At 46.7% G+C, this 25793-nt stretch overlaps 1 protein-coding gene across 1 annotated transcript; it reads left to right on the forward strand.

Moving 5' to 3' along the window:
* The first annotated feature begins 12686 nt into the window (after nucleotides 1-12686).
* LOC123375386 (putative olfactory receptor 52P1) lies at nucleotides 12687-13625 on the forward strand. Its single transcript, XM_045026217.1, has one exon. It carries the CDS (start codon nucleotides 12687-12689, stop codon nucleotides 13623-13625), a length of 939 nt encoding a protein of 312 aa, XP_044882152.1.
* The last annotated feature ends 12168 nt before the right edge of the window (nucleotides 13626-25793 follow it).

Genomic DNA, 25793 nt, shown 5'->3' on the forward strand with positions numbered 1-25793 from the left:
TTCCTGAGTTCCCTCTCTCTGACCATCACTTGATCTCTTTCATTGTCTCCCATCAGCCCCCACCCCCACACTCCCTGTCATTCAGCATTTCCATAACTTCTCGACTACAGAAGATACTGCAGCTTTCTGATGCAAGGTGGCTTTCCATTAGTCCCTGAGAGAACAGGGTTCTTGATCAGTTTGACCAACAGAAGCTACACATTCAGATAGCCAAAGAGGAAAGAAAGAAACTGTACAAAGATGAGCTTCTTTATCATGTGTACAATGATTTGGTGAGCAAAATTTACCTGATTTTTTTACGTCCAATCCTTCAGGAAACCTGGAGGATAAACCGAGTTACGACTAACAGTAACAAGACAATTCAACACTAAATGTGGGCATTGACTTACATCACTGAATGCAATTAGAAATAAATAATACAATAACGGTATTGTTGTTTTGTCACTACATATTTTTGGGGATACTTTGGGGCTACTTTTAACGCCATCCTTTGCCATTTTTTGTTTGAAACACCTGCCAACCCTCAATAGGGACACAAGTACCAGTTGTGGGGGGCTGAATTTGATTATCATCTCATAAAGACCAATGTATGAATAAAAACCCCTTTGTTTCAAGCAATAGATGGGGCTACTTTTAAGTGGTTTTTCAGTGACATTGGGCTATTAATGCAGTAGAAATCTGTCCACCCCAGCCAGAACCCGAGGGGCCAGAGAAGCAGCCTAGAAGGCCAGAGGCAGAGCAGCAGCTGAGCCAGAAGAGCCAGAGCTGGGCCGGAGGAAGAGCAGCAGTGCTGAGGCCCAGGTGGGGAGCTGGAGAAGACCAGAGCTGGGATCTGGGACAGCACAAACGAGCTGTGCCAGTGGGGAGCCAGGGATGAAGTACCACAGGTTCCTGCTGGGCAAGAGCTAAGATAGTGCACGCGACCCGTGCCACAAGTAACACGGCATCCAAGTGTGATGAGCAGCTGCGGAGAGCAAGGTGGGGCGATGGGAAGACGGCCCAGTGAAGAAAGACATCACCTGACGTCAGGGCCTTGAAGTTGGACTCGGGGGTCGGGAGCATGAACTCAAGGGAAGGGCAGCTTCTTGGAAAAAGGGCCCTACCCCATAGCGTCTGTGGCTCTGCTGCCCCCTTGTTGTGCTTGGGTGCCACTCGCAGTAGTGTGTGGATATCTTCATTATACAAATTCCCCTCCTGCCATCTTTAACAGTGGAGTATTTCATAGGTCACTGTTTCAATGCTCATCACTGGGCTTCTGTGGTAACACCCCGATAGGACGCACAGGGGCACAGCAATTGTCTCAGGCTGTCTGAAAATGACTGAGGGGTAATGCAGAAATGATATCAATAGTGGTATGTGTGTTAGGAACTGCTCAGATCAGAGTCTGTCTAGCCCAGTAGCCTGTATCTGACAGTGAACAGCACCAGATGCTTGAGAGGGATCAGATGCTGCCTCTGATCGCTGTTGGCTCTACCACCCCTCTGTTGGGCTTGGGTGCCACTGGCAGTGGCGTGTGGATATCTTCATTGTAAAAATTCCCCCCCATCACCACCATCTTTAACAGTAGAATAGCTCACAAGGTCACTGTTTCCATGATCATCGCTGGGCTTCTGTGGTAACACCCCGATAGGACGCACAGGGGCACAGCGATTGTCTCAGGCTGTCTGCAAATGACTGAAGGCCCAAGGTGGAAATGATATCAGTAGTGGTATGTGGGTTAGGCGCGGAGTCAGTCAAGGTACATCACTGCACATGTTCCACTTGGTTCATGATGGGGGGAGTTCCATTGCAAACAGAAACACTAAAAGACTTTACAGGGTTGGGTTTTTTCCTAAATTAAAGCTGGGATTGTGGCACACAAGATGCAACTTCCAGAAAGTCAGACCAGCTCACTGAGGCACGTCAAATGGGTCCATTTGGAGTCTTTTTCTTCAGAACCTGGAATCAGTGGCGGGATGAGCATGGCTCAGAACCTCATCAAAGCATCCAAACCTCAACAAAGCATCAAATCCCTCCTCAACTGCCACCTTCATGCCTGTGCATCTTGTTCCCAGAACTGGGAACCTAAGCACAAACCCCAGCCAAACCCACAATCCCATACACAGCGAATGCACATGTGCCCAATGGGCAGAGGGAATTGTGCCCACAGGGGCTGCTGCAGGCCAGGATTGGGGGAAGTGTCATTTCCACATTATACCTAAACCCTGGTAGCAACAGCGGTTTCACCCGTAGGATGGATGGGGCTGGAGCCAGTGCGTCAAAGAGGCAGCCAGCACTGTCACTGCTCACCCCCACTGGCAACTCACCTTGTGCGGTTTAGGTAGAGCTACTATGGAGGGAGCCCAAATGTCTTGCTCCATGTTTTATTCCTCATCAGCTAAGAAACACCCGGCAAAGCATGAGAGAGACTTGGAGAACCACCCTGGGGTTTGAGACTCTCTGCGGAGACTTTGAGCCAGTGAGACGGATTGTTAGAACAGAGCTTGTTGAATTTTCATAGCTCTTGGACCATGCGCTGCCCATCTCAGGTGGATGCTGTGCTGCGCGACTGTACTGGACAGGGGATTCGGAGGCAATGTTATGTATAACTCTCTTACACTCCCCCTTGTCCTGCACCTCAGCTTCGCTCTTTGCTGGAGCCCAGGGCAGAGCTCTGTGTTTCCAGGACTTTTCACAAAGCATTTCACAGAGTGAAATCTTGGGGCTATTGTCTGTAAAGCCATGACAAACAGATGTTAATAGTTCCCAGTCAGTTTCAAGGAAAGAAAGCCATACATCTCGTAATGGAGATTCTCTTTGTCTTTGTAAGGGGGAGAGGATGGCAGACGATCAAATACAGGTAGGATCTGATGAGAAACAATCAAATGAAAAAGAGTCCCATTAAATACACTGTGTAATGACAGACAACTAAAAATCACTATTTCTTAGAGGGCTCATATTAAAATGCTGGAAGTCTAAATAATATGATTGGTGAACTTGAGTACCTTTTATTAAAAGAGGCTATTTATATAATAGGTTTCAGAGTAGCAGCCGTGTTAGTCTGTATCCACAAAAAGAACTGGGTACTTGTGGCACCTTAGAGACTAACACATTTATTTGAACATAAGCTTTTGTGGGCTACAGCCCACTTCATCGGATGCATGCAGTGGAAAATACAGTAGGAAGATCTATAGATATATATATACACACACACACAGAACATGAAACAATAGGTGTTACCATACACACTCTAACGAGAGTGATCAGTTAAGGTGAGCTATTACCAGCAGGAGAGAAAAAAGAACCTTTTGTAGTGGTAATCAAAATGGTCCATTTGCAGCAGTTGACAAGAAGTTGTGAGGAATAGTGTGTGGGGGGAAATAAACATGGGGAAATAGTTTTACTGTGTGTAATGACCCATCCACTCCCAGTCTTTATTCAAGCCTAATTTAATGGTGTCCATTTTGCAAATTAATTCCAATTCAGCAGTCTCTCATTGGAGTCTGTCTTTGAAATGTTTTTATTGTAATATTGTGACTTTTTGGTCTGTGATCGAGTGACCAGGGAGATTGAAGTGTTCTCCAACTGATTTTTGAATGTTATAATTCTTGATGTCTGATTTGTGTCCATTTATTCTTTTACGTAGAGACTGTCCAGTTTGGCCAATGTACATTGCAGAGGAAGGATCCATGAGTCACCCCCAGAATGTGAGGCCAACATATTACATGGGTCATGGATTGGCAAGGGATTTCCACTGGGTGTAAGCAATTGGAAATGGAGGAAGTGGGCCTCTGGTTGTTTCGGATAGGATTTTGCATCTTGACACATGAAAAACCTGTTGAGTTTAGGGTGGTAAATTCATTGAGCAGTGGTCATATCCAGCAACGGCATTCTCTCGCAAGGTGGTGGGTACAGACGGAGTTTCCACCCTCCCATGGTCAATCCCAGAAGGCCTCCTATAGTGATCTGTGGAGGGGAGACAGAAAAGCAATATTTTAGTTCTCTCCCCCTTTCTTCTGCCTCCCTCACCAGAGTCCGTTTATGGGGGCAGGAGTTCCTATAGCCTTAAGCTGGCCCCTGTGGACCCACTTGCCATGGGGCCCCTTGTTTAATTAAATCACCTTCAGGCTTCCCATGTTGGTAATGAAGTAGGGGCCTCCCACAGGGCCCCCAGTGAGGAAGTGGTGAACTTCTGATACATAACTTGGTCAGCCACACTTAAAAGGGCTGGAGTAGTGGGTCGATCCTTGTCCATTTTATTTTGGGCCTTCAGGATTTGTTCAGTTATCTGTGACTGCAGCTGTGGCAGCTCCTCTTGGAGGAGTCTGTACCACTGCAATCGGTGTAGCTTCTCTGGGGCAGGTGGTGAGGGGCTCTCTTCCGGGGTCCACATAAGCATCATTAAAATTCCAAAAAGCAACTGATAGGGAGTGATTTGGGAGTTCAGCTGTTGTCTGCTGTGGATGGCTGCCAAGATTATTGTTAATTTATCCACCCATGATCCCCCTTGGTCTTGAAGGACCTTCCTAAGAGCCTCCTTAATTTGTGAGTGCTGAGCTCTGCAGGTGGCGGGGAATATTCAGCCACCCCTTGATGCCCAATGCTTCCCACATTTCTCCCACGAACTGGGGCCCTCTGTTGGAGTCAATAACCACAGGAGTCCCATACCGGCACATAATTTCCTGAAACAACCTTTTGGCTGCTTGAGCAGCGGTATGCGGAAAGCCTCCACCCACCCACTAAAGGAATCGAAGACCACGAACAGACTAGTCTGTCCCTGGGGACCTCTGGGTAGGCCCTCTATGAAATCCACTTTTTTGTGGGACCATGGACTGCCCTCAGACCACTGATGGAGCAGCAGTAGGGCTTTGTCAGATTCTCCTGTTTTTCGGGCGTTGTTGCCCGCGCACACCAAACAGTTTTGTACCCAATGGGTTACATCCTTTTTCATTTGTGGCCACTGGGAGACAGTCTTACGGCAAACAAGAGTGTTCTCTACCCCCTCATGAGCAAAGCTATGGGCCCAGCAGAGTAGGTCTATTCTGTCCCATATACCCGGCATGACTACCGGGGTCCTTTCAGAGTAGCTTGACTGCAACCGTTGCCGCATGGCCCCCTGTGTCTCCGCCACACTGACAACATTAGTTTTGCTCAAGGTGTCTCATTTACAATTCCAGAGGGCATCAGGGGAGGTGATGCCCAAGCACATGACCTATGTATATCAGCCCAGAGTTGTTGGTGACATATTGGAACATTTGCTTCCACTCCTCAGCATGGACCAATGCCTTGCCATCTATGGAGCACAAACCATCCCGCTCCCATTGCCATATCCAATTACGGATGCCCTCCACCACATAGAGGGAATCACTGAACAGGACCAGCGGGCCCAAGCTTCCAACACCCACAGGCTTCAAGTAGATCAGAAGTCAGAAGCCTGCTAAACAACAAGTGAGGCCACTGTCTGACTGAGATGCTAAGGAACACTCAGAAATGATAACGCTACTGCAGAGCAATGAAATGAATTCTTTGTATCAGTCCTCATGGCTGAGGATGTGAGGAAGATTCCCAACCCTGAATCATTCTTTTTAGGTGATGAAGCTGAGGAACTATCCCAGATTGAGGTGTCAGTAGAAGAGGTTTGCAACAAATGGATAAATTAAACAGTAATAAGTCACCAGCACCAGATGGTATACTGGGACCACTCCTGTTCAATATATTCATAAGTAATCTGCAGAAAGGGGTAAACAGTGAGGTGGCATAGTTTGCAGATGATCCAAAACTACTCAGGATAGAGTGGCCAAGAACCTTCTTGGTCTCACCAGCCTCAACTGTTTTTTGCCTTGGTGAGACAGGCTTGGGGGTAAAACAGTCCCTCTTGGCTGCACAGGGGCAGTCCATCTTCTCTCAGCCAGTGTTTTGGCCTTGTTTTTCTCCCTTATGGGAGGGAATGCAGCCTCCCCTCCTGGAGAGGCTTACTCCCTTGCTGCTACTCACCAACTGTTAGCTTGACTCCCTCCCTCCCTCTCTCTCTCTTTCTCTCTCTCTCTCTTTCTCTCCTTTTCCTTCTCCCAACACGGGAGGGTTTTAAAAGGTGTCAGGCAGCCCTTATTTGGAATCAGCTGATACTAATTGACCGCAGGTAACTCCCTCTCATCTGATCCTAATTCATCTCTGGTAACCCCTTCTCAGCTGAACCTGATTGACCTGTAGTCACCCCTCCTCAGTTGACAGGAAGGATTGCCTATTAACCTTCTGGCACTGTTTTCCATCCCCTCAACAGCATCTTTTCTGAGTTTATCACAATAGTTAAGGCCAAAGCAGACTATGAAAAGTGAAAAAGGGATCCCACAAAACAGGGTGACAGAGCAACAAAATGGAAGGTGAAATTCAATGTTGACAAATGGAAAGTAAAGGCCATTGGAAAACATAATCTCAAGTATACCTATAAAATGATGGGGCCTAAATTAGCTGTTACCACTCAAGAAAGAGATGGTGGAGTCATTGTGGATAGTTTTCTGAAACATCCAATCAGTGTGTAGCGGCAGTGAAAAAAGGTAATAGACTTTTGGGAATCATTAGGAAAAGGATAGATAATATGAGAGAAAATATGATATTATCTCTATATAAATCTATAGTAAGCCCATCTCTTGACTACTGCAATCGGATATGATCACCTCATCTTTAAAAAGATCTACTCGATTTGGAAAAAGTTCAGAAAAGGGCAACAAAAATGATTAGAGATATGGAATCATAGAATCATAGAAGATTAGGGTTGGAAGAGACCTCAGGAAGTCATCTAGTCCAACCCCCTGCTCAAAGCAGGACTAACCCCAACTAAATAATCCCAGCCAGGGCTTTGTCAAGGATTAAAAGCCTGTAAGGATGGAGATTCCACCACCTTCCTAGGTAACCCATTCCAGTGCTTCACCACCCTCCTAATGAAATAGTGTTTCCTAATATCCAACCTAGACCTCCCACACTGTAACTTGAGACCATTGCTCCTTGTTCTGTCTTCTGCCACTGCTGAGAACAGCCTAACTCCATCCTCTTTAGAACCCTCCTTCAGGTGACTGAAGGCTACTATCAAATCCCCCCTCACTCTTGTCTTTTTCACACTAAATAACCCCAGTTCCCTCAGCCTTTCCTCATAAATTATGTGCCCCAGCCCCCTCTGGCATATCTACCTCTCCCCCTGCTTAATGTCATCATCCAGATAGTTAATGAAGATTGTGAAGAAAACTGGCCCCAGGACCGACCCCTGGGGCACTCCGCTTGATGCCAGCTGTCAACTAGACATTAAGCCATTGATCACCTCCCGTTGAGCCTGATGATCTAGCCAGCTTTCTATTCACCTTATAGTCCATTCATCTAGTCTATATGTTTTTAACTTGCTGGCAAGAATACTGTGGGAGACAGTATCAAAAGCTTTGCTAAAGTCAAGGTATATCATGTAAACCACTTTCCCCATTTCCACAGACCCAGTTATCTCATCATAGAATGTAATTGGGTTGGTCAGGCATGGCTTGCCCGTGGTGAATCCATATTGACTGTCCCTGATCACCTTCCTCTCCTCCAAGTGCTTCAAAATGGATTCCTTGAGGACCTGCGCCGTGATTTTTCCAGGGACTGAGGTGAGGCTGACCAGTCTGTAGTTTCCCAGATTCTCTTTCTTCTCTTTTTAAAAGATGGGCAATGTATTTGCCTTTTTCCAATAGTCCAGGACCTCCCTAGATCCCCAGGAGTTTTCAAAGATAATGGGCAATGGCTCTGCAATCACATCCTGTATATGGAAACCTGGTGGACTGTTTATATCACCAGTCAGGGTGAGAAATTGGAAATTCGTATCCAATCTATCTAGTACCTTAGGCTTTGTTTGTGGTTTTGTTTATTTGCTAGGTAATCTGCTTTGACCTGTTTGCTATCACTTATAATCACTTAAATCTTTTTTGTAGTTAAACTTGTTTTTTTTGTTTTCTCTAACCCTGCTTGCCTTTGAATGAAGTGCCTGGGGAAAATCTCAGCGTGGTTAAGAGCAGCTTGTTGCATGTCCTTCCCACGTCGAGGGGAGGGTGATCTCTTTTAAAGAACATATATTGTATAAATCCCTGTGCAGTGCAAAGCAGTATACTTTGGGGTTTAGACTCCAGTGGGCTGTGTGAGCCTGGAGAGAGGGGAAATTGGCTCATGTCTGCTTATCGTACTTTGCCCCCTTATGTAACTCCTCGGCTTGCTCATTGTGGGTGTGCTTCTCCATCTGCTGTCGGTTTGGGTGATAACAGAGCCTGAAGAATTTGAATCACTAGCAAAGCAGTGTCAAAAAGGACGAGCCTAGCTGGGTGGTGAGAGGGGCTCAGCAGTTCCCACGGCTCCCAGACTGCACCCCGGGGGTGACAACCCAGCACACTCATACCCCCCTGGAACCCAAATTAGGACCCCAGGCACCTATGACGCAAGCATGGGAGAGGGACTGTAGCCTGAACAAAATATCCAGGGGGAGCAGTTGTTTGATTCCTTTCCCACTGTGTTCTCACCCAACCAGGACACAGCCACCTAAAATACCAACATGCTGAAATGGCCCCGGGGCAACAGACCAGGCAAACTCCATGGCTCAGTGGAGAAGTCCACATGTAGTATCTCTGATGCAGGATAGCAGAACCCATTTCTGCATCAATTTCTGAAAGATGAACACAGTATTGACATTTGATGGTTGCCCGATGCAGAGAGCAGATGAACTATTATAACAGTTGGGAGCTGCCAGATATGTATCTTCTTTAGACCTCACAAAGGGATACTGGCAAAAAAATTTAATGCCAGAGTCCTGGGAGAAGAAAGCCTTTTCCATGCCCTTTGGCCTGCATTAATTCAGGATCATGTCATTTGGCCTCCACAGGTGGCAGTGACTTTTCAGAGGCTAATGGACTGGATATTATATCTGCCTGGCCGGTATGCAGCACTGTGCTGCTACAATCAACTGAAAATTGTTTTTGGATCCATATATTTTGGTAGCATTCCCACATGTAGTGCATGTAACAGTATATTACACACACAAAAGAAAGCAATTGCTAGTTGCTAGGCTGAACAGATTGCAAGACTCAGTTTGCACTGAAAATCGGAGCCTCTGGTATTGGTGAATCACTTCTACGCTCCCAGGGGAGGCTCTCACGTCTATTTTCTACTCTTCTTGCTGCTCAGAGACCCGAGGGAATTGTCTGGGAGCCCTGGCCAACTTGAGAGTCCACATGGACTGTACAGGGGAATCATAAAGCTTGCTGTCTAGTGCGCCAAGTCTCAGATATGTGAGATTCATACACTGATTCTCATGGCTCTGCATTCCTGTCACAGAAAGGAGCTTTCCTTGCTCTGCTGAATGGGATTCTGGTGAGTTGCCTGTTTCTGAGAGTTCCAGGGTTCAAGTCAAGAACCATCTGGGCAGGAATTCACTTGTGCAGCGACTTGAACTGTTTAATATTGTCAGAAACAACAAGGGATTTACCTGGTAAAATGGGAACTAAAAATTTCCTGTAAATAGTTTAGACAAATATTTGTTTTTAAGATCAGTTCCTTTCATCACACTTTGTTCTTTTATCGGTTTCAGTAGCTTCTTTTTTTGGTGGTGTGGTTTTTTCCTCTGGTTTGCTCAAGTTTTCCAGTTCAGCAACTTCACTGCCCTGTTAGGTAGTAAAGTGAAAGCCTCTGCAGTGGGTATCTGTGTTACCAGAGGGTTCCCAACAATAATGGGTCACACACAGGCCAGATTCTGCTCTCACATTCTGCCTACAGTGGGTCACTCCAGAATGAAACTGGCCTCCTTGAGAGCAAAATCAAAGCCCATGTGTTTTGGAATCCCCATCTTTCATACCCGATCTCAGAATGCCAAATAAACTGGGGTTTTCCTTCAGACACTTTCAGCACCCTGAGAAGAGCAGGACCCAAAGCCGTAATTTTAACAGTTTGGAGCCAAAAGTTAAACAATAAAGGTGAATCATTAGCGATCTGGAGGATGGTGTGGACTGCACCCTTAGCAAGTTTGCAGATGACACTAAACTGGGAGGAGTGGTTGATACGTTGGAGGGTAGGGATAGGATACAGAGGGACCTAGACAAATTAGAGGATTGGGCCAAAAGAAATATGATGAGGTTCAACGAGGACAAGTGCAGAGTCCTGCACTTAGGACGGAAGAATCCCATGCACTGCTACAGACTAGGGACCGAATGGCTGGGCAGCAGTTCTGCAGAAAAGGACCTAGGGGTTACGGTGGACGAAAAGCTAAATATGAGTCAACAGTGTGCCCTTGTTGCCAAGAAGGCTAATGGCATTTTGGGTTGTATAAGTAGGGGCATTTCCAGCAGATCGAGGGATGTGATCATTCCCCTCTATTCAGCACTGGTGAGGCCTCATTTGGAGTACTGTGTCCAGTTTTGGGCCCCACACTACAAGAAGGATGTGGATAAATTGGAGAGAGTCCAGCGGAGGGCAACAAAAATGATTAGGAGGCTGGAGCACATGACATGAGGAGAGGCTGAGGGAACTGGGATTGTTTAGTCTGCAGAAGAGAAGAATGAGGGGGGATTTGATAGCTGCTTTCAACTACCTGAAAGGGGTTTCCAAAGAGGATGGATCTAGACTGTTCTCAATGGTAGAAGATGACAGAACAAGGAGCAATGGTCTCAAGTTGCAGAGGGGGAGGTTTAGGTTTGACAATAGGAAAAACTTTTTCACTAGTAGGGTGGTGAAGCACTGGAATTGGTTACCTAGGGAGGTGGTGGAATCTCCATCCTTAGAGGTTTTTAAGGTCAGGCTTGACAAAGCCCTGGCTGGGATGCTTTAGTTGGGTTTGGTCCTGTTTTGAGCAGGGGGTTGGACTAGATGACCTCCTGAGGTCCCTTCCAACCCTGAGATTCTATGATTCTATGAATATGGTCCCATTGAGATCAATGGGAAAGCTCCAAAAATGGCCAGGAGTTCATCCTAAATCCACATGTAGGGATTTAAATAAATGGTCTGATTTATACCGGCCAGGATGCTCCAGCAACTTCAACTGGAGTCGTCCCGTGGCCTCTAAGGACGGGTGAGCTCATTTGGACCAAAGAAGAACTGACAGGAGAGTTGCTGAAATCTCAAGCTCACAGGCTTAGAGGGTCAGAACAATGAGGATAACCATTTTTTTCAGAGCGGCGAGGGGTCTGCTCTCTCCATGCCTCTGAGTCTGGAGAGGACTAGAAGCTCCAAAAGGCAAGCAGTGTTTGAGATGTCACTGGGAGAGGTTCAGGAACACACAGTGTGTGTGTGTGTGTGTGTGTGTGTGTGTGTGTGTGTGTGTGTGTGTGTGTGGTGGGGTGGGAGGGAGGGAGGGAGGAGGGACATGCAGTATCCAGATCCCAGTGGCGTGAAGTCCTGAAACTGGATGAAATAGGGAATGAACATCCTGCCTAATGCACAGACCCAGGAGCCATAACGAGGCCTTCTGGGGTAGGGGTGTCTCAGACATTAAAGGAATGTGGACCACACTGTGGCAGATTATCTCTGACAGTGTCCCCCATTTGGACAATCCCTCCTTCTGTGAGCAACCCCACTAGAACGTCGTGGTAACATCAGCAGTTGTCAACGCAGAAAAGCAGCCGCAGGAAGAGATGGCCGGGTTTCTAATGTGCTGCAACGTATAAAAACTTTGCGTAGTTTTGAGGAAGAGTCACTGACACTGGCCCCTTTTAGTCTCCATGTGCTCTTTCCCTCACCCTGAGTCTGTCTCTCTCTCCTTCCCTGCACCCCCAAAAAGGCAGTTTAGGCTGATCTCCGCCTTTCCCCGAGTGCAGACAGACACTGAGTTTAACCTAGTCTGTGGAGGTGTTTCTTTGACCTGTCGCTGTGGGGTCTGGCACCTGGTTTTGGTCCTGGGTGAAGGGTATCACTGTGTGACCAGGCTGGAAATTGTCAGGGTGGGGGACCTACATGGACAAGTGGCCAGCACAAGGGGTTGTGGGGCAGCAGGGGGGTTTAGGGGAGGGGGCAGTGCTGGGGGCTGTGGGGGGTAGGGATGGTGTGTACATGGACAGGAGGGCAATGCTGGGGTTTGTGGCGGGACGGGAGGGGATGTAAAGGGACAGGGGATAATGCTAAGGATTGTGAGGCATGCAGGCTGTGTACGGGGACATGCAAGCAGCACTGGGGGTTGTGGGGTCGGGACTGGGGCGTACAGGGACAGACGGGCAGGGCTGAGGGTTGTGGGGCAGGCTGGTGCTGTACAGGGACAGGCGAGCAGCGCTGAGGGTTGTGAGGGCACAGAGTAGCATGTACACAGACAAGCGGGCAGCTCCTGTGGCTGTAGGACAGGAAGAAGCTATAGGGACAGGTGGGCAGCACTGGGGGGTATGGGCTGTGGAGCGGCAAGTACACGGACAGGCGGGCAGTGTTGTTGAAATTACATTTTTCTTTGTGATTGTTGATCCAAGACCAGGGCCGGGACCTTCCCTGGTCATGAGCGTGTTTGGGGGAGTCCCAGGCTCCTCAGTCATTCCTGGCTCTCATAAGGTGCCACAAGGTCTCCTCATTGTTTTTGCTGATACAGACTAACACGGCTACCACTCGGAAATCTATAAAATATATATCATTTGTTATAAAGTGTGTAACCTCCCCACCCCTCACTGTGCTTCTCTCCCTTCACAGGCACCTTGCACATTTCTGAGCCCAATCGACACATCGACTACATCATGGCAGTTTTCAACCTCACCTCTTCTGAGACTTCAACATTCATCCTAACAGGTATCCCTGGCCTGGAAGCTTCCCATGTCTGGATTGCCATCCCTTTCTCCATGTTCTACATTATCGGCCTGTTGGGAAATTTCACTATTCTGTTTGTTGTAGGCAGAGAGCAGACCCTGCATAAGCCAATGTACCTGCTGCTTTGCATTCTGGCATTCATAGAAATCAGCACAACTACCTCCATCATGCCAAAGGCACTGTGTATTTTTTGGTTTAATTTGAAAGGCATTACTGTGGGTGGCTGCCTCACCCAGATGTTCTTCCTTTATGCTGGTACTATGATGCACTCAGCCGTCCTTGTGACAATGGCCTTCGATCGCTACATTGCCATATGTAACCCTCTGAGATACACCACCATCCTCACCAACGCACGAATAGCTAAGCTAGGGCTAGTGGGTTTGATAAGACCTGTTCTCTTTGTTCTCCCCATGCCCCTGCTCCTGAGCAGGCAGCCGTTCTGTGCCAACAACGTTATCCCCCATATGTACTGTGACCACATGGCTGTGGCAAAGATGTCGTGTGGGGACATCACAGTCAGCAGAACATATGGCTTGGTGGCAGCATTTGTAGTCATCGGGTTAGACCTGATTCTCATTGCCCTGTCCTACGCTCTGATCATCAGGGCTGTCCTCAGAATCTCCTCCAAGACAGCCCACCAGAAAGCCCTCAACACCTGCACAGCCCACCTCATTGTGATGCTGATTTCTTATCCTCCCTTCTTCTTTTCCACTCTGACATATCGGTTCGGTCAGAACATCGCTCCACACATTCACATAATCTTGGCCAACATCTATCTCACTGTTCCCCCCATGGTCAACCCTATCATTTATGGGGTAAAAACCAAAGACCTTCGTGAGAAAGTGGGCAAATACACCTGCAGAAGGTAATTGCTAGGAGCCACTGATTTTAAACCTGTGTGGCAAGAAGAGGAAAGGATATCTCCTTGTTTATCAAGGGTGCTCTGTCCCATGTTGTCTGATCGATCATTGTGGAATTCACAGTCTGAGAAGTTCCTCACACCTAATGGCTTATCACTCCATCACCAAGCACTGGTCTTTCCCATAGAGGGCTTTTCCTTCACCCCTCCCCTGGTTCTTGTCACGCGGACAGGAAGCAGAAGACCAGAAGTCCAAAGTGCAGGCAATGCAATGTTTGTGGAGGTTAGTTCCAAGCAAGCATATCCATAGCTCTATATGCTGGTAGAGTATGTTACCCAGTGTTCCATTCCGAGCGCTAATGCCACAGAACGTTGCCTGTGTTCCCATTTTCCATTCTCATTTATCCATCTCTTCATTCTTAGCAGGCCCAAATATACCTGCTGTGCACACCCCAAGTCCCACCCCTTACAACTTATGGCCATGTTCCATTTTGGAGGTTCGTGAGTTTGCGGTCTTCATCCCACCCCTTTTGTACCCCATGGGAGCGGTAAGTAGTGAGGTTGTGTTCTGGCCAAGGCCAGTCTGTTCTTTGGCTTTTAGTGTTTATTATGCCTCCCCCCGCATCCTCTCTTGCCCCTCCTAACAGGTTGCTTGACCTTGGCTTGAGAAAGGAGCCAGGCAGCCTTTCAGTGTATAGTCATATATGACACTCCCACCAGACCCTGTAACATTCTTAGTTCTATCCCTTATCTCTTCCTATTATACTAACAAACCCATCTGGTCAGGCAGATGCAACACACAGAGTGTCTTTGTCCTTTGTTCACACATATTAATGTAAGATAGAAGAGTATCAAAGAGTCAAACCCAAAATTTGATCTCAGGCTGACAAACAAGTCTATATACTAACATCTCCCTTGCTGAGTTCCCTCTCTCTGACCATCACCTGATCTCTTTCATTGTCACCTGTCAACCCCCACCCCCACACACCCTGTCACTCAGCATTTCTGTACCTCCTAGACTGCAGCTTTCTGATGGAAGATTAGTCCCTGTGAGAACAGGGTTCTTGATCAGTTTGACGAACAGGAGCTACACATTCAGATAGCCAAAAAGAAAAGAAAGAAACTTTACAATGATGAACTTCTTTATCATATGTACAGTGACCCGGTGAGCAAAATTTACCTGAATTTTTTACATCCAATCCTTCAGGAAACTTGGAGGATAAACCAAATAATGACTAACAGTAACAAAAGAATTCAACACAAAATGTAGAAATTGACTTACATCACTGAATGGAATTAGAAATAAATAATATCACAACATTATTGTTGTTTTGTCACTACATATGTTTTGCGCTACTTTGGGGCTATTTTTAACACCATCATTTTTGTTTGAAACACCTGTCAACCCTCAATCAGGACACAAGTATCAGTACTGGTGTTTTAATTTTGAATTTGGTTGTCATCTCAAAGGTTTGTTGCTAATGTGGACGAACTCCTACTGGGGTATGAAATTTTCTTTAAAAAAAATCAGATCTGTACTAGGTATGTAAAGAAAGCTTTCATTTTTTACTTGATGGAAAGACCAATGTGTGAATAAAAAAAAATAATTAAACAAAACTTTGTTTCAGGAAATATATTGAGCTACTTTTAGGTTAGTTTTAAGTGACTTTGGGCTATTAATGCAGTAGAAATCTGGCCGTGCCAGCCAGACCAGAGGGGCCAGAGAAGCAGCCCAGAAGGCAGAGCTGGGCCAGAGACAGATGAGCAGCAGCTGAGCCAGAAGAGCCAGAGCACGGCCAGAGGCAGAGCAGCAGCAGTGAGGCACAGCTGGGGAGCTGAAGCAGACCAGAGCCGAGAGCTGGGGCAGCACAAACCAGCTGTGCTGATGGGGGGCCAGGGATGAGCTACAGCAGGAAGCTGTTGGGCAAGAACCACTATAGTGGACACCGGCCATGCCATTGGTAACATGGCTTCTGAGCATGATGAGCAGCTGTGGAGAGCAAGGTGGGGCCATGGGAAGAGGGGCCAGTGCAGAAAGACATCGCCTGAGATCAGGGCCTTGAAGTTGGACTCAAGGGTGGGGGTCATGAACCCAATGGGAGGGTGGATGCTGGGAAAAAGGGCCCTCTGTGGGCTCTGATGCCCCTCTGTAGTGCTTGGGTGCCACTCACAGTAGTGGGTGGATATCTTCATTATACTAACTCTCCCCCCTGCTATCTTTAACAGTGGAATAGCGCACAAGGTCACTGTTTCAATGCTCATCGCTGGGCTTCTGTGGTAACATCCCGATAGGACGCACAGGGGCACAGCAATTGTCCCAGGCTGCCTGCAAATGACTGAAGGCCAAAGGTGGAAATGATATCAGTAGTGGTATGTGTGTTAGGTGCTGGTCACATCAGAGTCCGTGCTTCTGATGGTGAACAGCACCAGATGCTTCAGAAGGATCAGATGCTGCCTCTGATCGCTTTTGGCTCTACCACCCTTCTGCAGTGCTTGGATGCCACTCACAGTAGCTTGTGGATATCTTCATTATAAAAACTCCCCCCCCCCACCCATCTTTAACTGTGGAATATTTCACAGGGTCACTGCTTCAATGCTCATCACTGGGCTTCCATGGTAACACCCCGATAGGATGCACAGCGGCACAGAAATTGTCTCAGGCTGCGTGCAAATGACTGAAGGCCAAATGTCCAATGATCTCAATAGTGGTATGTGTGTTAGGCGCAGGGTCAGTCAAGGTACAATGTTGCACATGTTCCACTTGGTGCACTTTGCAAACAGAAACGCAAAAGAATTTACAGGGATGTTCTTTTCTAAATTAAAGCTGGGATTGTGGCGCACAAGATGTAACTCCCAGAAAATCAGAGCAGCTCACTGAGGCATGTCAAATGGGAGCAATTGGAGTCTTGTTCTTTAGAACCTGGAATCAGTGTCCAGGATGAGCATGGCTCAGAACCTCATCAAAACATCCAAACCTCAACAAAGCATCAAATCCCTCCTCAACTTCCACCTTCATGCCTGTGTATCTTGCTCCCAGAACTGGGAACCTAAGCACAAACCCCAGCCAAACCCACAATCCCATACACAGCGAATGCACATGTGCCCAATGGGCAGAGGGAATTGTGCCCACAGGGGCTGCTGCAGGCCAGGATTGGGGGAAGTGTCATTTCCACATTATACCTAAACCCTGGTAGCAACAATGGTTTCACCCATAGGATGGATGGGGCTGGAGCTGGTGTGTGAAAGAGGCAGCCAAGATTGTCACCGCTGATCCGCACCAGCAATTCACCTTGTGCAGTTTAGGCAGAGCTACCACGGAAGGAGCACAAATGTCTTGCTCCATGTTTTATTCCTCATCAGCAAAGAAACACCCATTAGAGCATCAGAGAGACTTGGAGAACCACCCTGCGGTCTGAGACTCTCTGCGGAGACTTTGAGCCAGTGAGACGGATCCCACATTGTTAGAACAGAGCTTGGTGAATTTTCATAGCGTTTGGACCATGCGCTGCCATCTCAGGTGGATGCCGTGCTGGGCCACTGTACTGGACAGGGGATTCGGAGGCAATGTTATGTATAACTCTCTTATGCTCCCCCTTGTCCTGCACCTCAGCTTCTCTCTTTGCTGTAGCCTACAACAGAGCTCTGTCTTTCTAGGACTTTTCAGAAAGCGTTTCACAGCGTGAAATCTTGGGGCTATTGTCTGTAAAGCCGTGACGAACAGATGTTAATAGTTCCCAGTCAGTTTCAAGGAAAGAAAGCCATACATCTCGTAATGGAGATTCTCTGTCTTTGTAAGGAGGAGAGGATGGAAGATGATAAAATATGGGTATGATCTGATGAGAAACAGTCAAATAAAAAAGAGTCCCATTAATTTACACCGTGTAATGACAAAACTAAAAAGTGACCATTCTTAGAGTGCTTCTATTAAAATGCTAGAAGTCTAACTAATAAGATGGGTATTTAGTATTAAATGAGGATATTGATATATTAGGCAGCACAGAAACTTGGTGGAATGAGGATGATCAATGGAACACAGTAATACCAGGGTTCAAAATATATCGGAAGTACAGAATAGGTTGTCCTGGTGGCGAAGTGGAACTATACATAGATTCGTAGACTCAAGGACTGGATGGGACCTTGAGAGGTCATCGAGTCCAGTCCCCTATCCTCACGGCAGGATCAAATACTGTCTAGACCATCCTGGATAGACATTTATCTAACCTACTCTTAAATATCTCCAGAGATGGAGATTCCACAACCTCCCTAGGCAATTTATTCCAATGTTTAACCACTCTGACAGTTAGGAACTTTTTCCTAATGTCCAACCTAAACCTTCCTTGCTACAGTTTAAGCCCATTGCTTCTTGTTCTATCCTTAGAGGCTAAGGTGAACAAGTTTTCTCCCTCCTTCTTATGACATCATTTTAGATACCTGAAAACTGCTATCATGTCCCCTCTCAGCCTTCTCTTTTCCAAACTAAACAAACCCAATTCTTTCAGCCTTCCTTCATGGGTCATGTTCTCTAGATCTTTAATCATTCTTGTTGCTCTTCTCTGGACCCTCTCCAATTTCTCCACATCTTTCTTGAAATGCGGTTCCCAGAACTGGACACAATACTCCAGCTGAGGCCTGACCAGCGCAGAGTAGAGCGGAAGAATGACTTCTCGTGTCTTGCTCACAACACACCTGTTAATGCATCCCAGAATCACGTTTGCTTTTTTTGCAACAGCATCACACTGCTGACTCATATTTAACATGTGGTCCATTATAACCCCTAGATCCCTTCCTGCCATACTCCTTTCTAGACAGTCTCTTCCCATTCTGTCCGTGTGAAACTGATTGTTCCTTCCTAAGTGGAGCACTTTGCATTTGTCTTTATTAAACTTCAACCTGTTTACCTCAGACCATTTCTCCAATTTGTCCAGATCATTTTGAATTTTGACCCTATCCTCCTAAGCAATTGCAATCCTTCCCAGTTTGGTATCATCTGCAAAATTAATAAGATGACAGAACAAGGAGCAATGGTCTCAAGTTGCAGTGGGGGAGGTACAGTATTGAACAGAGCCAGTCCCAAAACAGACCCCTGTGGAACCCCACTCATTATACCTTTCCAGCAGGATTGGGAACCATTAATAACTACTCTCTGAGTACAGTTATCCAGTCAGTTATGCACCCACCTTATAGTAGCCCCATCTAAGTTGTATTTGCCTAGTTTATTGATAAGAATATCATGCGAGACCATATCAAATTCCTTACTAAAGTCTAGGTATACCACATCCACAGCTTCTCCCTTATCCACAAGACTTGTTATACTATCAAAGAAAGCTACCAGATTGGTTTGACATGATTTGTTCTTTACAAATCCATGCTGGCTATTCCCTATCGCCTTACCACCTTCCAAGTGTTTGCAGATGATTTCCTTAAGTACTTGCTCCATTATCTTCCCTGGCACAGAAGTTAAACTAACTGGTCTGTAGTTTCCTGGGTTGTTTTTATTTCCCTTTTTGTAGATGGGCCCTATATTTACTCTTTTCCAGTCTTCTGGAATCTCTCCCATTTCCCCTGATTTTCCAAAGACAATTGCTAGAGGCTCAGATACCTCCTCTGTTAGCTCCTTGAGTACCCTCCTAGTGAAATAGTTTTTTCCTAATATCCAACCTAGACCTCCCCCACTGCAACTTGAGATCATTGCTCCTTGTTCTGTCATCTGCCACCACTGAGAACAGCCGAGCTCCATCCTCTTTGGAACCTCCCTTCAGGTAGTTGAAGGCTGCTATCAAATCTCCCCTCACTCTTCTCTTCTGCAAACTAAATACGCCCAGTTCCCCCAGCTTCTCCTCATAAGTCATGTGCCCTACCCCCCTAGAGCATCTCTACCTCTCCCACCACTTAGTCTCATCCGCGAACTTGCTGAGGGTGCAATCCATCCCATCATCCAGATAATTAATTAAGATGTTGAACAAAACCAGCCCCAGGACCGAACCCTGGGGCACTCCGCTTGATACAGGCTGCCAACTTGTCGGCCATCCCTTAAATGGGAAAGGAGGCTAAAACAATCACTTGTCAATTGCTGTGCTGGTGTGCTAACTATGGGATGCCAACAAGAAGATCATTTGCTCAGTCTTGGCTGAGAGCCTTGAGCTTTCATTGGATCTCAACTCAGGTGCATCCAGAAAAGGTGTGGCAGTGACCATATAAAGGCCCTATTTTGTGAAAAGTAACATTTATGGAGGGGAACTGTACGGGAGATTTTGGCAAATCAGTAAAGTGCTTGAAACCAATATTGCTTACTGCTAAAATCAGCCAAGTCAGCAGGCCATAAGGTGGCCATGCAGCGGCCTCAGCTTGACCAAGGCAGGAGGGGAGGGGGTTTTGGGCCACAGAAAGGGCAGCTTGACCTTGTGTCCTTCCTGATAAGAATTGTGTTGAAGTTGCTGATGCATGCATTTTAGAAGAGCAGGATGTGCCCTCAGGAATGTGTCTGTTGGGGCCTCAAGGCTGCAAACTCTGGGAAAAACCCACATCTGGTTAATTAATAATCAGAAGGAGACCTCTTGCTGGCCCATTGTAAGTACTTGTAACAAGTTTTCTTTAAGGGACATGTTGTTGTATTATAAATAAGAGGAAAAAGTTTGAAGGAGGGGGGACTCTTCAAGTCTGGACTGGTCTCTCTCCCACTGGATGCATCTTGTATTCACCACTGGCAGATGGGCTGCCACTGTGCCACTCGAGAGCCACACTCAGTTTCAGTAATTATCGAGGGTTGGGGGTGTGTTACTAACCTGTTGTGGACGTGTGTAAGTGCTTGAGGCTAGTAAAGTTTAGCTTTAAGTGAAAGCACTCTTGTGTTATCCTGTTTGTGCAGCCATCCATCAGTCAGACGGCTGTGTCTCCCCTGATTCATTTCCAGACACCACCTTGCACAGAGTAAAAAATTATGAAGAGCTTTGGGTTGAAAGAACCCTGGGTAACAGGAGGGGTGGAAACTGGAGGAGGAACCAACCCTCCTTGCAAAGTGGGTAGCAGATGGAGGTCCGTGAGCCTATGTCTTTTCAAGGAAAAATGCATTGGAACATGCATGCAAAAGGTTTGAAATTGAGGAATGCTCAGGCAGCTGTCAGAACAATCCTGCAAGAAAAACAGGATCGGGCCCAGGCAAGTGGGCGGGTAACATAAGCGTGAGCGGGTAACATAAGGTTAAGATTTTGACATGGTTATTTTTAGTGAGCATCACAGGCAGTAAACAAAAATTCACGGAAGCCTGTGACCTGTCTGTGACTTTTACTAAAAATAACAGGGTGAGAATGACAGGGGGACAATTAAAGCAAAGTCAGGAGGATGAGGGGAGCCTGCTGCTGCTGCAGCTAACAGCTCTGTGGCCATCACTCTGGAGACCCTACCACAGCCCCAGCATTACAGAGCTACAGGGGTCCCCGCCACTCACAGCGGCTCAGACCTCTGGGTCTCCCCAGAGCCCATGACAACTTGGAGCTCCAGATCCCCCCTCCGTCTCTGGTGGCTGAGAGCTGCTGGGTCCTTGGAAACCCATGAGAGCTGAGAGCTTGGCCCCCTCTCCCCCACCAGCTAACAGCTCTGATTCCGCCACCCCGGGGCTGAGTGGAAAATGTCACAGAGGTCTCTGAAAGTCACGGAAATTGTGACTTCCGTAACATAATCTTATCCTTAGCGATACCTATCAACAACTCATTGTCGTGAATGGGGAAGTGGAGGAACCCCAGCGACTGAGGCAGTGGCCACACTTTTGGGCGGGAGTCACAACAGTCGCTGACTTGCTTCAGACAGTAGAGTTGGTCGCTCCTGGGCTAAGAGTATCATCTGGCTGTTGTTAAGTGCTGAAGACTGGAATGTTGTTGCCTCGGGAACGCTGTTCTGGCTGCTCAGTCCTTCTCTTATTGGAGCGCCAGAGTTATCAGTATTCACAGATAAGGCAACCTTCTAATTTGATGTTACTCATAAGGAAAGACAACAGGAACGGTTCGGTGATGAAGGCACTGGACCATGTTTATAGCCCCCAAGGCTTACTCTTCGCACCATGGCTGTAAGCCAAAGGGGCAAATGAGTTTATGGAATTACATTCCCAGGTGTAATCCCCCAAGAAATCCTTTCTAATCAAGGACCTAACTTCACTTTGCAATTAATGAAAGGACTGTGCGATCTACTGAGGGTAAAGAAGATAAGAAGGCCGATCTACCATCTCCAAACTGATGGGTTGATAGAGTGATTTCACAGAACTTTGATGGTGATGTTAAAGAAGTTTGTAGCCTCAGATTCCAAATAGTGGGACCAACTCCTATTTGTTATCAGGAAGGTGTCTCATGTCTCCAAGTTTTCTCCTTTTGAATTGCTTTCCAGACCTTGTTAGAGGAACATGGAAGAGGAAAGACTCTAGGCAATGAACATAGTCCTATACATTCTTCAATTAAGATATCGCTTCAAGACATTGTGGGCATTTGCTAGAAGAATTTTTCTCAATGTACAGAGAAGGCCCATAACAAAGGGGTTGAGCTGCGAGTGTTCAAACTGGATCACTGAGTGTTATTGCTACTACCAAGTTTGCTGTTCAAATTACTGAATCAATGGTAAGGACCATTTGAGGTAGTGAGGCATGTGGGTCCTGTTGACTAATAAATTCAGTGTCCAGATTAGAAAAAGGGGACTCAGATAAGAACGGCCAGACTGGGTCAGACTGATGGTCCATCAAGTCCAGTTTCTGTCTTCCGAAAGGGGCCAATGTCAGGTGCTTCAGACGGAAAGAACAGAACAGGGCTATTATTAAACTTGTTTTTTGCTTTATCTAAACCAGTGCGCCTTTGAGAGAAATATCTGGGGAAAATCTCAGCTTGGTTAACACAGGTTTGTTGCATGGAGGGGAGGGTGAACAGTATTAAGGAGCTTACATTGTACAGATCCCTGTGCATTGAAATACAGTATAAATTTGGGTTTATACCCCAGTTGGGGGGTATGAGCCTTTGGAACTGGGAAATTGGTTTATGTCTATTGTTTGTACTTTCATGGTTTAGGAAAGCCCTCTGGTAACTCAGTTTGTGTGTGGTGTCATCTGCTGTTGTGTTGGGAGATAACAGGGCCTGGAGAGATACAATCACCAGCAAAGAAGTGTGAAAAGGAGCCAGCCCAGCTGGGTAGTTAGAGGGGCACAACAGTTTTGACGGCTCCCAGACTGCATCCCGCGGGCAACGACCAGGGGAACTTTGAGGCTGTTCCCTTGTAAAATGTGGGATATCATATGAGATAAACTCCACGTCACACAGTGAGTGGAGAATTCCCATGGTGCTACTTCTGATGCAGGATAGAACAACCTTATTTCTGCATTGATTTCTGAATGATCAACACAGAATTGAAATTTGATACTTACACAATGCAGAGAGTAGATGAACTATTATAACAGTTGGGAGCTGCCAGATATATATCCACTTTTGACCTCACAAAGGGATACTGGCAAATACATTTGATGCTAGAATCTTGAGAGAAGAAAGCCTTTTCCACCCCCTTCAGCTTGCATTGATTCAGGATCATGTCATTTGGCTTCCACAACATGGCAGTGACTTTCCAGAGGCTAATTGATTGGGTTTTATGACTGCCTGGGTGAGATGAAGTGGTACACTACTACGATCAATTGAAAATGGTTTTTGGTCCCGTATCTTTTGACCACATTCCCACACATAGTACATATTACACACAGAAGAGACAGCCATCATCAATTGCTAGGCTGAACAGTCTGCAAGACTGAGTTTCCCCTGAGAATCTGAGTCCCTGGTATCGGCAAATCATTTCTTCACTCCCCAGGGAGGCTCTCCAGCTGAAGTTCTCCAGGGTCCTGCTGCTCACGGAGCCGAGGGAATTGTCAGGGAGTGCTGATTAACCTGAGAGTCCACAGGGACTACACATGGGAATCATAAAGGTTACTGTTCAGCACGCCAAGTGTCAGACATGTGAGATTCATACACTGATTCTCAGGGCTCTGCATTCCTGTCGCAGTAAGGAGATTTCCTCACTCTGCTGAGTGGGATTTTGGTGAGCTGTCTGTTTCTGCATTAAAGTTAGTGCTAAGGGCTCAGGAAGGGTTCCAGGGTTTAGGTCAAGAACCATCTGGGCAGGAATTGACTAGGACAGCGACTTAAACTGTTTAGTATTGTCAGCAATACCAAGGGATTTCCACGGTAAAACTGGAACTACAAATGTATTGGAAATAGTTTAGACAAATATTTAAATCAGTTCCTTGTCTCTTACTTTCTCCTTCTATCTGTCTCAGTAGCACTCTCTCAGAACCCCTCATAAACTTGGGATTTCCTTCAAAATCTTTCAGCTCCCTAACAGAATAGCACTTTCTATAATAGGACCCGAAGCCGAGATTTTCACAGCCTAAACTTAAACACCAAAGGTGAATCTGGTCCCTTCGAGATCAATGGCAAAACTTCCAATATGGCCAGGATTTCACTCTAAATCTACATGTAGGGACTTAAAAATATGGTCTGCTTTACTCTGGTCATGAGCTTCCAGTGACTTCAACTGGCGTTGTCCTGTAGGCTCTAAGGACGGGTGAGCTCGTTTGGACCAAAGAAGAACTGGCAGGAGAGATGCTGAAATCTCGAATTCACAGGCTTAGAGGTTCAGAACAATTAGGATAACAATTTTTTTCAGGGATGGAGCAGAGTGGTCTCTCTCTGTGCCCCTGCATCTCTGGTTCCGGAGAGGACGAGAAGCACCAAAAGGCAGTAAAACAAAAGTATGTTTCTGGCTTAGAGGAAACCAGCCAGTGATGGAAATCTCAGTGGGGGAGGTCCAGGAACACACAGTGTGTGTGTGTGTTTGGCGGGGGGGGAGGTGTGATATGCAGTATCCGGTCACAGTGGCGTGGAGTCCTCAAGCCAGGTGAAATAGGGACTGGACATCCTGCCTAGTGCACAGACCAAAGAGGTGTAACAAGGCCGCTAATGCGGTCTTGGGTTGCATTAGGCGGGGTATTTCTAGTAGGGATAAGGAAGTGCTAGTCCCGTTATATAAGGCGTTGGTGAGACCTCATTTGGAGTATTGTGTGCAGTTTTGGTCTCCCATGTTTAAGAAGGATGAGTTAAAACTGGAACGGGTACAAAGAAGGGCCACTAGAATGATCCGAGGAATGGAAGGCCTGTCGTATGACAGGAGACTTGAGGAGCTCGGTTTGTTTTCCTTAACCAAAAGAAGGATAAGGGGAGATATGATTGCACTCTTTAAATATATCAGAGGGATAAATACCAGGGAAGGAGAGGAATTATTTCAGCTCAGTGCTAATGTAGACACGAGGACAAACGGATATAAATTGTCAGTCAGGAAATTTAGGCTTGAAATTAGACGAAGGTTTCTAACCATCAGGGGAGTGCAATACTGGAACAGCCTACCGAGGGAAACAGTAGGGGCGAAGGACCTCCATGACTTTAAGCTCAAGCTAGATAAGTTTATGGAGGAGATGGTATAATAGGATAACGGGCTTAGTCAATAGGTCAATTAAGTGCCAAACTGGTACTTAATTGGGTCAAATTGGGTCAATGATATGATATTCTTAACCTCTTTCAGAGGGTATGGCTGGAGAGTCTTGCCCGCATGCTCGGGGTTCAGCTGACCGCCATATTTGGGGTCGGGAAGGAATTTTCCTCCAGGGCAGATTGGCAGTGTCCCTGGAGGTTTTTCGCCTTCCTCCGAAGCATGGGGCAGGGGTCGCTTGCTAAAAGAGTGGGTAGATCGGCTAATGTGGCCTGCATCTTGCAGGAGGTCAGACTAGATGATCATAATGGTCCCTTCTGATCTTGAATTCTATGATTCTATGATTCTATAATGTGGACATTTTTCATTCAGATGGTCTCTGACGCTGTCCCCCATCCATATCATCCCGCCTCCCAGGAGCAACCCCGCTAAAGTTTAGTGGCAATGTCAGCAATTGCCAGCATGGAAAAGCAGCCTCAGGAAGGGGTGTCTGGGTTTCTAGCAGGCTGCAATAAATTAAAGTTTTGGCATTTTGAGGAAGAGTTGCTCACACTGGCTCTTTTTAGTGTCCACATCTTCTCTCCCTTCTTCTGGGTCTGTCCCTCTCTCCTTCCCTGCACAGGAATCCTTCCCTGGGATTCCCTTTGCCCCCAGAAAGGCAGTTCAGGTGGCTCTCCCC

Source organism: Mauremys mutica, chromosome 1 (assembly GCF_020497125.1).
Source record: "Mauremys mutica isolate MM-2020 ecotype Southern chromosome 1, ASM2049712v1, whole genome shotgun sequence".
Lineage (NCBI taxonomy): Eukaryota > Metazoa > Chordata > Testudines > Geoemydidae > Mauremys > Mauremys mutica.

What these genes read in the sequence shown, in the direction of transcription:
- LOC123375386 (XM_045026217.1), top strand. Translation starts at nt 12,687, where the DNA reads ATGGCAGTTTTCAACCTCACCTCTTCTGAGACTTCAACATTCATCCTA.